Source organism: Thermobia domestica, chromosome 2 (genome assembly GCF_964235325.1).
Source record: "Thermobia domestica chromosome 2, izTheDome1.hap1.1, whole genome shotgun sequence".
NCBI lineage: Eukaryota > Metazoa > Arthropoda > Insecta > Zygentoma > Lepismatidae > Thermobia > Thermobia domestica.
In genome coordinates, this window is record NC_137455.1 from 145526805 (window position 1) to 145539824 (window position 13020).

General features: G+C 34.4%; 1 protein-coding gene across 1 annotated transcript in view; it reads left to right on the top strand.

Annotated features, from left to right (window-relative positions):
• The window catches only part of eEF2 (eukaryotic translation elongation factor 2), a 51139-nt gene extending 38436 nt beyond the window's left edge, over positions 1–12703 (top strand). The window contains exons 13-18 of the mRNA XM_081746838.1: positions 544–723; positions 3678–3887; positions 5081–5263; positions 5794–5926; positions 11273–11397; positions 12404–12703. Of these exons, the coding sequence (XP_081602964.1) occupies positions 544–723; positions 3678–3887; positions 5081–5263; positions 5794–5926; positions 11273–11397; positions 12404–12472 (900 nt within the window). The 3' untranslated portion in view covers positions 12473–12703. The remainder of the gene's footprint in view (positions 1–543; positions 724–3677; positions 3888–5080; positions 5264–5793; positions 5927–11272; positions 11398–12403) is intronic.
• Positions 12704–13020: the final 317 nt, after the last annotated feature.

Genomic DNA, 13020 nt, shown 5'->3' on the forward strand with positions numbered 1-13020 from the left:
TTTATTTTATTTATTTATTTATTTATTTTAAATAAAGGTGTTAACGCTTGAACTTAAAAAATTATTCTGTTTAATTTAGTGAAAACTACTAAAATTGTCCTTGCATTCTGAAGTTATTTACGAAATTAATTTCATCAAATGGAAAGAAATTTCGTCGCTGACTGTACAATGAGTGGCACAGCATTTGTCGATTTACTGGGAAAGAGGCTCTGAATAATGAGATGAAGTTTTCTTGTGTTATATTGAGGACTTTGGCTTTCAAACTAGCGTTGCAGACGATGACATTAATCAGTCCACAGCTTAAAGAAGTATATGGGAAGTTCTGGCAAAAATTAAACGAAAAGCTGAACACACTTGTAGTTCTGTTATGTTCCACACACCACTTTCACTCTTTATTTTAACTAGTAAGAAATTAAATTTTATTGAAACCTGTAGCAACTGAGGATGGTTATAGATTTTCTTATAGTAACGTTTATTATAGTAGTTTATTTACAATTGTTCATTGTAGCTGTATTATCCCTAACTTATGCTGTTTGCTTCAAGGACTTGGAGGAGGATCATGCGTGCATTCCAATCAAGAAGTCAGACCCAGTGGTTTCATACAGAGAGACAGTATCAGAAGAATCTGATCAAATGTGCCTGTCGAAATCACCAAACAAACACAACCGTCTTTTCATGAAGGCTGTACCAATGCCTGATGGTCTGCCAGAAGATATAGATAAGGTTAGTTAAAGGAAGGAAAACTTTTGATTTAAAAATATTGTTTATTTTAAATATGGCTTATTATTTCTGTATGAATCTCAGGGGTATTCATTTTATTGTGCTACGTGGGGAAGGAAGATACGATGTAGAGATTGTAGTATATTTTATCAATAATAATAATTCTTCCACCCTACCCCGTTAAACTTTTAACTCTAGTGAGACTGAGTCAGTAATTCCAAGGGGTATATTGTGTTAAATAATCTCTCAGGGGGATGTTTCATGTTATGAATTATGGTATTTGATGTATATTTTGTCGTAGTTAGTACCTTATACATTCCATAATAAAAATTGTTTTAAATAAGGTCGTAAAATTAAAAGGTAACTCATCAGATCTTAGGGTCAATTTGACTCAATAAAAATATTTTTATCAAACTAGGCTATTTTTGTATTGAATTTCTTACCAATAGATGGTTACTGCCACCACGATTGTTAGCTAATTGACATCTGCATTTACAATACATAAATTTTCTTTTATCTTGCCTCTCGAGTTTGCAAATTTACGGTATTTTGTTTTTCAAGGAATAGTAATTGTAAGTTCAGGTTTGACAGAGAGAAAATGAGTTCCGTTCGCGGAAACTAATAGTTTGAACATAATAAACACTGTTAATTAGCAAGAAATGAGTTCTCAATACCGTCCTCCAATATGATGAAATGAAACAAGTGTTACTCGTCGAGGAAAGTAAGAGCAGTGTGTCTTAGAATTCACAAATCAGAAGACAACCATCTGTCCGAATCCGACGTTAGATTTTGATGGGTGTAATCCCATCAGAAATATCCCAGTGGAATTTTGAACCGCCGTCTCAAGCAAAGAAAACATGTGACGATTTTTGAACCGACTCGTTATGCTATCCAGCGAGTTGAAGATACTGAGTTGTCTAGTTTTCAATTGTTCTTGACAAACTAGCTTGAGCTGCTTGCCCAAACAAAGAAGGCTAAAGAGTCTAACAAAAAAAAATGAATGGATGGTTATTACACGTGAGGGAATGGAAGCATGTATTGGACTGCCATCTCTTGCAGGTGTTTCACTAATGGTGAGACGTTAAAAGAACTATGAAGTGAAGATAGATCTTCCGATCTGTGTAACAATACCCCTCAAGAAATTCAAACGAGGGGGAAAGACTCTTTGTAATGTCTAAGAAATGTTAATTGATGAAGCAGGAAAATATCTCGTTCCATACAGTGATGTTACGGTAGATAACGAATTTGTTCCATTTACAGGGCGATTCCCATTTCTGCAATTTATGAAGACTGATCTCAAGAAAAAACACGAAATCATGGTGTGGTTTTCCTGTAACTGATGGACTGTACTGTACATTTTGAATGGCGAAATGTATACAGAAAGACAACTGGTGGTCAGACGTAAATCAGAGTTGCAGTGTTTTGAGATTGAACAAGCTTCTAAAGGCTGAACTAGCCGAAGCGTTACCTCGGACGAATTTCTTATTGATCGCAATCGCATTTTGGCAGAGTTGCTAAAAATGAAGCTGACGACTGTTGGAACAATCCGCAAAAGTACGCGAGGAGTCTTAGCTGTCAGGACACCAATTAGTTTTCAGTTGAAAAGTTGTTTGTGATGGGTTAAATTGGTGTCATACATTTCTAAAGTAAACAAGGCTGTCAGCAATGCGCTATGATTGTTCTATATCCTCAGTAAAGCATAAGAAACCAGAGATAATTTTGCACTACAACGCACTGACAAACTTACGGCAACATTTGTTCCATAACACTTGGCCTCACTGCCATTATTTTTCATGTGAATCCTGACAAGTAGAGCAACTGACTAAACATCAAATCTTCATTAAAGAAAGCTGACCACCTTTCTGAAGGGGGGGGGGGGGAAGCGTGCAGATCAGCCAGATCTAAAGAAAGTAATTCTCTTGGCAAGTGGTACTCCGCCATCACAGCAAGTTCCCATGCGTGCAGGATGTAAGTTCTATCCAAGGGAGAAAGATAGGAAACACCAGCACAGATACTTTTTTTTTTTTTTTTTTTTTTATCTGCGTGGAAGAATGAAGAAGTATAGTATACTGAGTTGTTTTAGCTTGCGAGATACTAGATACGTTGAAAAAGAAAAATTATCATTACTATTAAAACGTTGAATGAAAACAAATTTTAAATGCAGTTTTCGATAAATTTGAATTTATACTCATTTGTCAAATCAATCTCACCCTGATCCTCAGATGTTAGAAAGCCTACAAATAGAATTCAGCTGAAATATGTTTACAAGTAATACAAGCATTTATCTAATGTAGTAACATTCGATTATGGTTACAGGATAATAGATAAAATCTATCCTTTGCATACTGTTTTTAGAGGTTGAATAATTAAGATTAAATAGTCTGTGTGCTGACCTGGGGGCCATAGGAAGGTTAAAATGTCCCGCGTTAAAATTCGAAGTTTTCATAAAATTTTTGTCCTTCAGTCTTTTATTATTAGGAGTGACCTGCTAAGGACAAGGTTTGAACTATCTTATACCCAGTTTAAGAACTATTATTCTTGCTGCTTCAGTGCACATCACCATCGCATACAGAATTAGTTCCAAGTCGACGAATGGAAGTTGACACTCGAACTTCATGCAGCCATATGTGGATCAGGAATCTTTCTCATCGTAAATGAATTTTTGTGCATAAATGTTTTGTGCCCCAATGTACATTGCGTAATAGAAGTAATTTGCAAGCAAGGAGCATTTAAATACAATTTAGAAATCAGGTACTTTAGAATTTTGATTATTTTCTAATACGTCAGTAGATTGAACCTTCAAGAACTGGGAGACTACGATCTGGGATTTTCATGTAGTTAATAAAGTTATACAGTAACAGTAAAAATAATTATTCTTGCTATATTATGAGTCAGTTCTCATTCGAAACTGGAGGACTTTCCTTGCGCAGGTTTAATAAAGTGTTTCCATATTTCAGGGAGATGTTAATCCACGAGACGATTTCAAAGTGCGAGCACGTTATCTAGGTGAGAAATACGAATACGATGTAACAGAAGCACGTAAGATCTGGGCCTTTGGTCCTGATGGTACAGGACCTAACATCCTAATCGATTGTACTAAAGGTGTACAATATCTCAATGAAATCAAGGATTCGGTTGTTGCTGGATTCCAGTGGGCTACAAAAGAGGTAAGCATTTTCATATATACCTCCTCATCATCCAACAATTTTTATAATTTGATTTTTTTTAAAGTTGATCATGATCACTAAAATCGTTCTAGTTGATCGTATTGATAGATGAGTTGATTCTAAATTGGCACTTTCTTCTTGGAATGTAAAATTTCTGTTAAAATTTAATTTTTAAAAAAAAAAAAAAAAAAAAAATGGTAGTACAGGAGTACCTTGCATAACATAGGCGTGTTAACATGAGATTTCGGATCTATCATCAACTGAGATAGTTGGATTAGGACGTAAATCGATTCAGGGAAATTTTCCGCACCTGGAACCCGAGAATTAAATTTTTGCAAGGCAAATTAAAATTGCGGGAATTTGGAGATTACCATTCGTACTTACGTGAAAAGGCATTCCATTTGCATATTAACGAATAACGACCACCGTACGACGTATGGAGACCAAATTTTAAACTTCAGATTTTTCGATAAAGCAGTTACAAATAATGTTTTCCTTTTCAAAATTCCATATCCCAAATTTGATAGTTTTTGAATCTATGAATTAGCATCTCTTTCGACAGCTGAAAACACGCCAACTCGAAAGTAGTATTTAGCAAAAGGTCTGTCATGCCAAGTTTCACCGACATCGGAGGGGAGCTTTTGATTTTCAGAAATAGTTGCAAACTTTCTTGAAATAGAACTAAAGAACACAAAACTATAGCGAGAAGAGTTTCCTTGGGATCTATTTAGTGTTCTAAAAAATAGGTACCATGATAATCTTTGTTTTCTAAGTACGTATTCAAGGTGAAAGGTATTACACATTGTTAAAAAGTGCTTGAAATTGAAAAGTTTTCCATAGAAACAAAATTAAGAATTGTATTGATTTATACTGGAATTATAATGTTCAGTGTTCTCATTCGTAAATTTGAAACACATTTATAAAGAAATCCATGAAAAGTAGAAATACAAAGTAGTTCTTTAAAAGAAAAACTTGAAATATTTCCAGAAGTGAAGAAAGGAAAAAGAATACACACCGTAAAATTTTGCTGTAACAAATTGTGGGTTTTAAGTGATCAAATGTTTGTTACACTTTGTAAAGTGTATTTCACCATGAATTCAAAATGCATTTAGTTTCTAGATCCATTTTTAATAGCGATCAGATGTTTTATACTTCATAAAGTAGATTTTACAATGACTTCAAAATGCTTCCAGGGTGTTCTATGTGAAGAAAACATGCGAGGTGTGCGGTTTAACATCTATGATGTAACACTTCATGCTGATGCAATTCATAGAGGTGGTGGCCAGATCATTCCAACTACTAGGCGTTGTTTGTATGCTTGTGCCCTTACAGCGCAACCACGACTTATGGAACCAGTGTATCTTTGTGAAATCCAGGTACTTTATTTATTTATTTTTGCTTTTCATTTGCTAATAAAATATTCAGTGCTATCCGTAGACTTTGTTGAAAAGCATGAATTTGGAATAAGCTGTTTTCATTTCACATATTGTGAAATTATGGTAGATTTGTGAACTAATGCTATCTAAGATTGAAATTTTAGTGAATGTACAGTCTTGTTCAAAAAATCCTGGCTGAAATATCTGCACTCTCGCGTACAGTGGGAACTCAAGAAATAAAATTTCTTTCGTCAATTGTGATCATTAATTAGAACCGAAGTAATGGGATATCCGGTGTACCATTGTCAAAGCATGACTTCAAAGTAAGTGGCAAAGACTTTCTTGAACAAGACTACATGCTGTGTACGAGAGTGATATGTTGTTCAGTAGTTGAAATTTAAGGATGTACGTCAAATATCCTGAAAACGATCTCTAATGTAGAAAATCACTAGCATTGTGAATTTTGGTCTGTAGTATTAATATTTATTTAGATATTCAATATTTACAAAAGGCTAATTTCATATTTTTAGTGCCCAGAAATAGCTGTCGGAGGTATTTATGGTGTATTGAATCGTCGTAGAGGTCACGTTTTTGAAGAAATGCAAGTGGCAGGCACTCCTATGTTCGTTGTAAAAGCTTATCTTCCAGTAAACGAATCCTTTGGTAAGTAAAGATATTGATACAGTTCGTTCATATTAAATATTCACGTCAGCTGCTGGTAGTATTTCTGGAAGGTAGAACTCACGTATTGTCGGCTACATGATGATAAAAAGAAATAACTAAAATAAAATCTACACTCTAGCTTATTAGGAAATATTCGTGGCGTAGGTAGGCTGTTTTTTCCTGTTATACTGTAATTTAAGCTGTGCTTGTATGCATTTATAAATAGGTATAGGAAACAATATTTAGCAGTTTTCAGCGTTGATTAACAAGTTTTCGCGATTTCAGGATCTTTTTCCATTCTCATTTATTGCATTCACGAAAAATTTAATGCATTATATGAAATTTTAATTGTAATGATCTTTACAGTTAAAATAAAACTAAAAAGCCTTATTACCGGTATTTTAACGGTACGAGTAACTAAATATCGTATTTTATGTGCTGAAACCTTGAAGCTATAAGCTGTTGAGTATCAAACTAGAAAGGTACGAAAAACTTCCGTAAAAGAAACTGTCAGTTTATTTGCTATCACAGTGAGGACTAAACAGGTGATAATTTGAAAATGATTGGGACAATATGCTAACACGCATAGGAATTTTAGGAATTCATCTCAATCCAAATTTCAGTTCCTAAAAGTTCCTTCCACTTCTTGCACTTTCAAGTTTTCGGTTCTTCCCTGGAGTCGTCTTCACAGAAGTATGAGTTACATAGAAAATGGAAATGCAACTACAAAATGAAGAAATGGACTCACTGGGTAAGACAAACGAAGATCAAGAAGAAGTTATACTTCGCTAACATTTTAAATATGTTATTGCATTAAATTATTACTCATTTATCCCAGTAAACAAGACCAGGGAGAGCCGAAAGCTTGAAAGTGCAAGGAATTCTCAAGAATCTAGAGTGCTCAAACACTTAAGGATTAGGTTTAAATCTAGTAAATTTTTGTAATTTGTGTTCCTATGGATACAGTACCGGAAAAAAAAAAAAAATTCGAACATAAGGGTTTTCAAGTAAGAATATGGCAATGCAATACATCAGTGATTCGACATTGCAATAAAATGCAGATAACAAGCACACTTACGTTAAAGCGTAGTTAGTTGCATTGTTACTTTGGTGACATTGTTTGAATAACATAATTTAAGTGTCAATTTCGACTCCGTGCACACGAATGAATTCGGTGAAGTCAAAATTTAGATGATTGTGCAATAATTCTGGCCTAATGTTACGAATGCAGCGTTAACTCGAAACGTTCTTGGTTATTTCCCATAGATCATAATTTCAAATGACTGCATAAAAGTAATTTAAAGAAGTTACATCGCAACTTGTAGTAGGTCAAATAACTGTTGCATTTCTTGAAATTGTCCTTGCTACAAATTTCTAGCAATATGTCAATAGTGGGATGGGCAGTGCGACGTACTGTGAAGTTTTAAGGATGCAAGAACTTGGATTGCATTCTTCTGGATTGCATTCTTCACCAATAACAATAATTAACATTACGCATCATGTGTACATACTTTATCCACACTTAGCCTGTACTGGGGGCTATGTGGATATAATACGCACACTGCACGTTATTCAATATGCCAATGAAGGCTGCTGGCCACGGGGTGAAATATCTCATTTGTCGGGCTTGGCGCTTGGTGTTAATTTGTCCAGTTACTGCCCAATGTTGTGATCAATTTCAAGTAGCAAGGTGCTTACGGTGGTGATCCAGGGGTTTCAGTTCTTTATCGTTCTGGTAAACCCTAATTCTTGAGCACAACGCCGAATTCATAAATTTGGCACCCCTGCATCTCTTACGCATAGCGGTGATGCTCTTTGCACTTCCTTCATTTCGATGTGTTCATTCTCTTGTCGCATCTGAAACCCACGGTTCGACGAATAGCGAGCTCACAAGGGCGATTATGAACTCCGTAGTTTTCACGAAGTGCAAGTTGTTGTACTCCTTCTAAGTTACAGGTTCGGAAACAAGACGGTGTGCCCTCATAAGAAGTGTCTGATTGGATGTAGATAACGAATTTGATAGATATCGTAGACATTTACGCTAATCTAAATACCAATAAAAAAAAAAAAACTTGGATATTCATAAGTGAATGAATCTTACATCCAATGTATTTTCGTACAGCTAATGTTACCTGTAGATTCCGGAGAATATTGATTTACAGATCCATCATTTTTTTTTTTTTTTTAATAGTCTTGTTTTACGACAATACACTATATATTACACACATTTTTTTTCTTCTTTAAACTTAATTACAAAATTTTCAAAGATTATTTATGTCAGAGACAATTTTATAACATTAACACGTAGTAAACTTAAATCCAACAGCGAAGATATACATAACGTCTGCATATTGACATTAACATTGAAATAAAATGAACAAAGCAGTAGAAAACCTAAACCAACAGCGCAGATAGACATAACGTCAGCATTTTGAATAAACATAAACCAAACATTCAACCGTCAACATTGAAATAAAATGAACAACGCTGAAACGGTCCGTTACAGAGTATTCATAAACTTCTTTTTTCATGCATCATTTGGATACTAAATGAAACCTACTTGAAGCGTGTATTTAACCATGGTGACTTGTCACAGTATACTCACAACTGCCACGTAGCATCAAATTTTTAATGACCATTTCATTTCAAAATTATAATCGTATTGGAAACCTTTTATAATGTGCATTACAAATAGGATGTTGTTCCTAGTTTTTGTTCGTATCGCATACATGCTTTTGCAGTTCACACCTTTCCAAATTCATGTTATTTCATGAGTTGTACATACCTTGGTAATGTAAACATTGAGCGAAAGAATTGGTGCGTGGATTCTTTAAAAGTTTTACTCCCATGCCATCGTAAGGAAGGTGTTCATTTTTTTTCTGTATTTGTTGATATGTTTACGGTTCACGACATACTGCTTTATATATACGCAAAATGTTAAAATCTCAAAATTTCAACTTGACTATTGGTCACAATGAGTATTTGTGAATAACCATTCGCTAACTTCTAAGCACTAAAAGTCAATTTTTAGATTGGATTGTGCGGAATGTAGGTAGGTGCAGTTGTAATTGTGGATGCTGTTTAGAATAAGGAAAAGTATTCTTAGCAGTTGAAACTATTTGCGCCGTCGATTTCTCGTAAAAATTGTATAATGAATGCTTGATCAAATTTCGTATTGCCGCATTAAATTTTTCCATTACAGGTGTAGTATGGTAATAGTGGCTACAGATGATATTCAAATTGGCAGCTATATCTTTGAACAACATTCAGTGTAAAGGAACTTAAATATTTAACAGCTAAATATTTATTACTTACCGACTTACCTTAAGTGAACATTTATTTCATTATCAATATTAGCATTCTACTCCGTTCTTCCACAATGATGAATTCTTCTAATACGTTCGCGGTTTTCACCAGATTTGTAATGATGGCCATAGAATTTTCTGAGTGGAAGCTGGAGTAGGAAAAGATTAATATTATTGAATACTTTTCTCCCAGATTTGAGGGATTAACACAACTTTTTGTAATGTAAATCGCATGAAATATAAGAAATACTAAAAATGGAAGCATGAGATGGTATTGATTGATTGATTGCTTGCAATAATGTGCTCCCTCGTAGATACCGAAGGTGCCTTTGACATGGGAGTCCCGGGTTAATTTCCGGCGGGAGATCGTGTCGTTTGGATTCCATATTAAGATGCAGGTCCACGTCTCACATAGTCTCGCTGCTCAAGGGAATGTTAAGTTAAATGTGCATGCGATAGTAGCTAGAAAATCACCAGTGTATGTTTCATTGCGTAGTGGATAAACTTATTGATCAAAGGTTTTAAATGGAGGTAGTGGCTACTGAAGAAAGAAAGAAAAAAAAATATTTTCATCCTTCAGTGATATTTTCCTAAAAAATGTACATGGTACGAGTTCACAACCAAACTTACACGATCTGGATCAGCGTGGTGGTAAACTTAAATCTGGTTAGTTATGGTTAATTTTTTCACTAAACAGTTTTAATTAAAATTTACTTAGTGGCGATTTTTTTCCGCAATAGAAAAATTTACACTTGTAAAATTAAGAAGTATGCAGTGAATCAGAACAAAATAATCTTTTTTAACGTCTGCGATTATGCATCTCGGCTGAGGGAGACCAGTGAGTGAATGGTAGAATAACGAAAGTGGGAGAAAACTGGAGACTCCGACAAAACCCAGTCACACGCTGTTTATCCACCACAAAGCCCACTAGGAGTGGGATCGAACCAGGGACCATAATGCCAGATCTGAGCACTCACTTAGCCGCCGCGGCATCTTCATCCAGTTTTATTTGTTCATAAAGAAAAATATGGAGTGATTTGTAATAGTTTATAGCTAGTTGTATAAACTGATTGAAGAGCATTCTTAGTACTTACTCTGTCGTATCTTTTACGTGAAACAAAATGTTTAAATTTTGAAATTTGCCTGCATCTGTCACCATTGTCAAGACATAAGAAAAGGTTTAAGATTAGCAAATTAGAGAAATTAGAGAACACAACTGTTGTCGCCAGACATTGTAGAAATCTTCAGTCGTTGAACTGTGTATTGTGTAACTACAAGCTTTTGTGCACTAGAGTAATTATTTGTTTTTACTACTTGTTTTAACCATACCAACGTGAGTTCTTACCTGTCTTCAGATGTTTGGTTAGGAAGAATGTAATGAAGCGCAACAAAATCAGAATTTGTTCGAAATTTGTATTTTTGATGTTGGTCGCATATTTCATGAATAATAGTGAATAACTATGCCAGCTTTTAAGCTTTGATGTTCAGTTTTAGATTGCATATTGTGTCGAATGCATTTAGGAACCGTTATAATTGTGTGGATCTTTTTACCGCAGTTTCCATCAGATATGTAATGATGGCCATAGAATTTCCTTAGTGGAAGTTGGAGTAGAAAAAATTCAGAATTTTTGAATATTTTTTGGAATTGATGCAAAATAAACGTATTTGAGAATAAAATGTTAAGGCGAATCGGAAACTTCATAACGAGAAACTTGCATAATTTATACGGTTTACCAAATCTTTCTTGCTTCAATTAAATCTTGAGAGCCTCGGGTGTTAAAATCATATAGCCAGAACGGACAAAAGTAGGAACACTTTCAAAATTTCAGGTGGAAATCCAATCGGGAAAAGACCATTAGGAAGTAGGCTCAGATAGGACAAAATTAAGATATTGCAGAATGAGGAATACAAAGAGGAAACAGGAAAGAAGTCAGTGGAGAGCTTTTTTAACTGCAGAATTGATTCTCTAGATTCCATAGACCTAATTTCTTTTGTTACCTATAAAGTAGAGTTCATTGTTATTTTTATATCTTAATTTCAGGATTCACAGCAGATTTGAGAAGTAATACTGGTGGCCAAGCATTCCCACAGTGCGTATTCGATCACTGGCAAATTCTTCCTGGTGACCCTATGGAACTTAACAGCAGACCATACAATATTGTACAGGTAAGTGTGTACTTGTAGTTTGACCGAGGAACGTAATTGGCTTTCTGACTAATCTTGACGGAACTCAGGTTCAGCTTTTGGTAACTACTAATTCATATCAGGATTACATAATTTTTCCCGGGGTGCGTTTGTTATAGTCATGTACTTCGTCTAGCTCAGCAACTGTTAGTTATTTAGGGTTTAACGTATTGCCTGAACACTAATGGATATCCCGCACTAAAAGCTATATTATTGGTGATATAGTCAGTAGGAAAGCTGGCGTTAACGAATGTCAAGTGAATACCTTTATTAGTAAGTTACGCCTAGGTGTTTCAGATCAGTATTAGTCACTCTTTTCTTCCACAGTGATGATTTTTATTCTAAATGCATTCGCGGTTTCTACCAGATGTGTATAATGATGGTCATAGAATTATCTGAGTGGAAGTTGAAGAGTTAGTGGAAACTTAAGACGTGAGGAGGAACTTACAGCGAAGAAACTTGGAGCAGATAGTTTCTCTCACTCCATTCTGAATTTAGTAACCAAAGAAAGTTTACTTGAAGAAACAAAAACTTGAAAAAATTAAATTACTCGTACTCCAAACTGTAGATTGCACATGTGAAAGTGATGAAGTACTGCATTAATATATTCAGAATTAAAATTCTTGCTAGAAATTCCATGTTTAATGTCTTTACTAGAGAAAGTTTGTTTAAACATTTAAATTTGTAAATCGAGTTTCTTATATAAATTTCTTTATTCTGTCGCAATTCGCTGGTATTCGATTCTAGATTCAATTTTTTTAATACTTCTAATGCTATGTCAAACTGATATTTTCTCTTCATTGTAAAAGATTTTATGAGTGAATGGGTTTGATCACATGAATACCAGTGCTTTTAAAACTAAGTTTTTTCTTAGGCTGAGTACCTGACAGTAGGACCTGACTTTGTTCTTCTAGGAATACTTAGCATTATTTGTATATTTTAAGATACATTAAGTACCATACTGTATTGAAATGCCTTTATTTTTCAGGAAACTAGAAAACGTAAGGGTTTGAAAGAAGGCCTACCTGATCTGACTCAATATCTGGATAAGTTGTAAGAAAAGCCAGAACCTAGGAATATTATTTAAGTTTTGTGAAGGAAGACTGTTATTGAGAAGATCGTAAAAAAAAGTTTATTGAAGACATCTTTAAACTCAAATGAATACCATGGCATACTAGAAATTTATTTGGGTGATAAACGGAAATAGAGAAATGTCTCTAAGAGTAACATCAAAATGGATATGCGAAATTAAGATAAATAAAGAATATATATAAATAATATATGAAAACTGGTTTTTCAATTCTTTGTTGTTTGTTATACCTGTCCTTTTAGAGCATTCGTGATACAGAAACATGTATATTAATTATTGAATTTAATAAAGTTTTATTAAATGATTGTATATTTTAAGACGGGGATTTTTCTTTTGTTTCAACTTGCTTGTTCGGGAAAGCATTACTGGGGGGACAACAAAGAGCGGTATTTTTTTAATGAAATAATTACATGCTTTTGAACGCCTAAAATCTCTCCGTTTTAGTACCTCGAGCAACTATAGAAGTGTATGGTGATAGGGGGGAATTACGGACTGCAGATTTCAATACTACACCA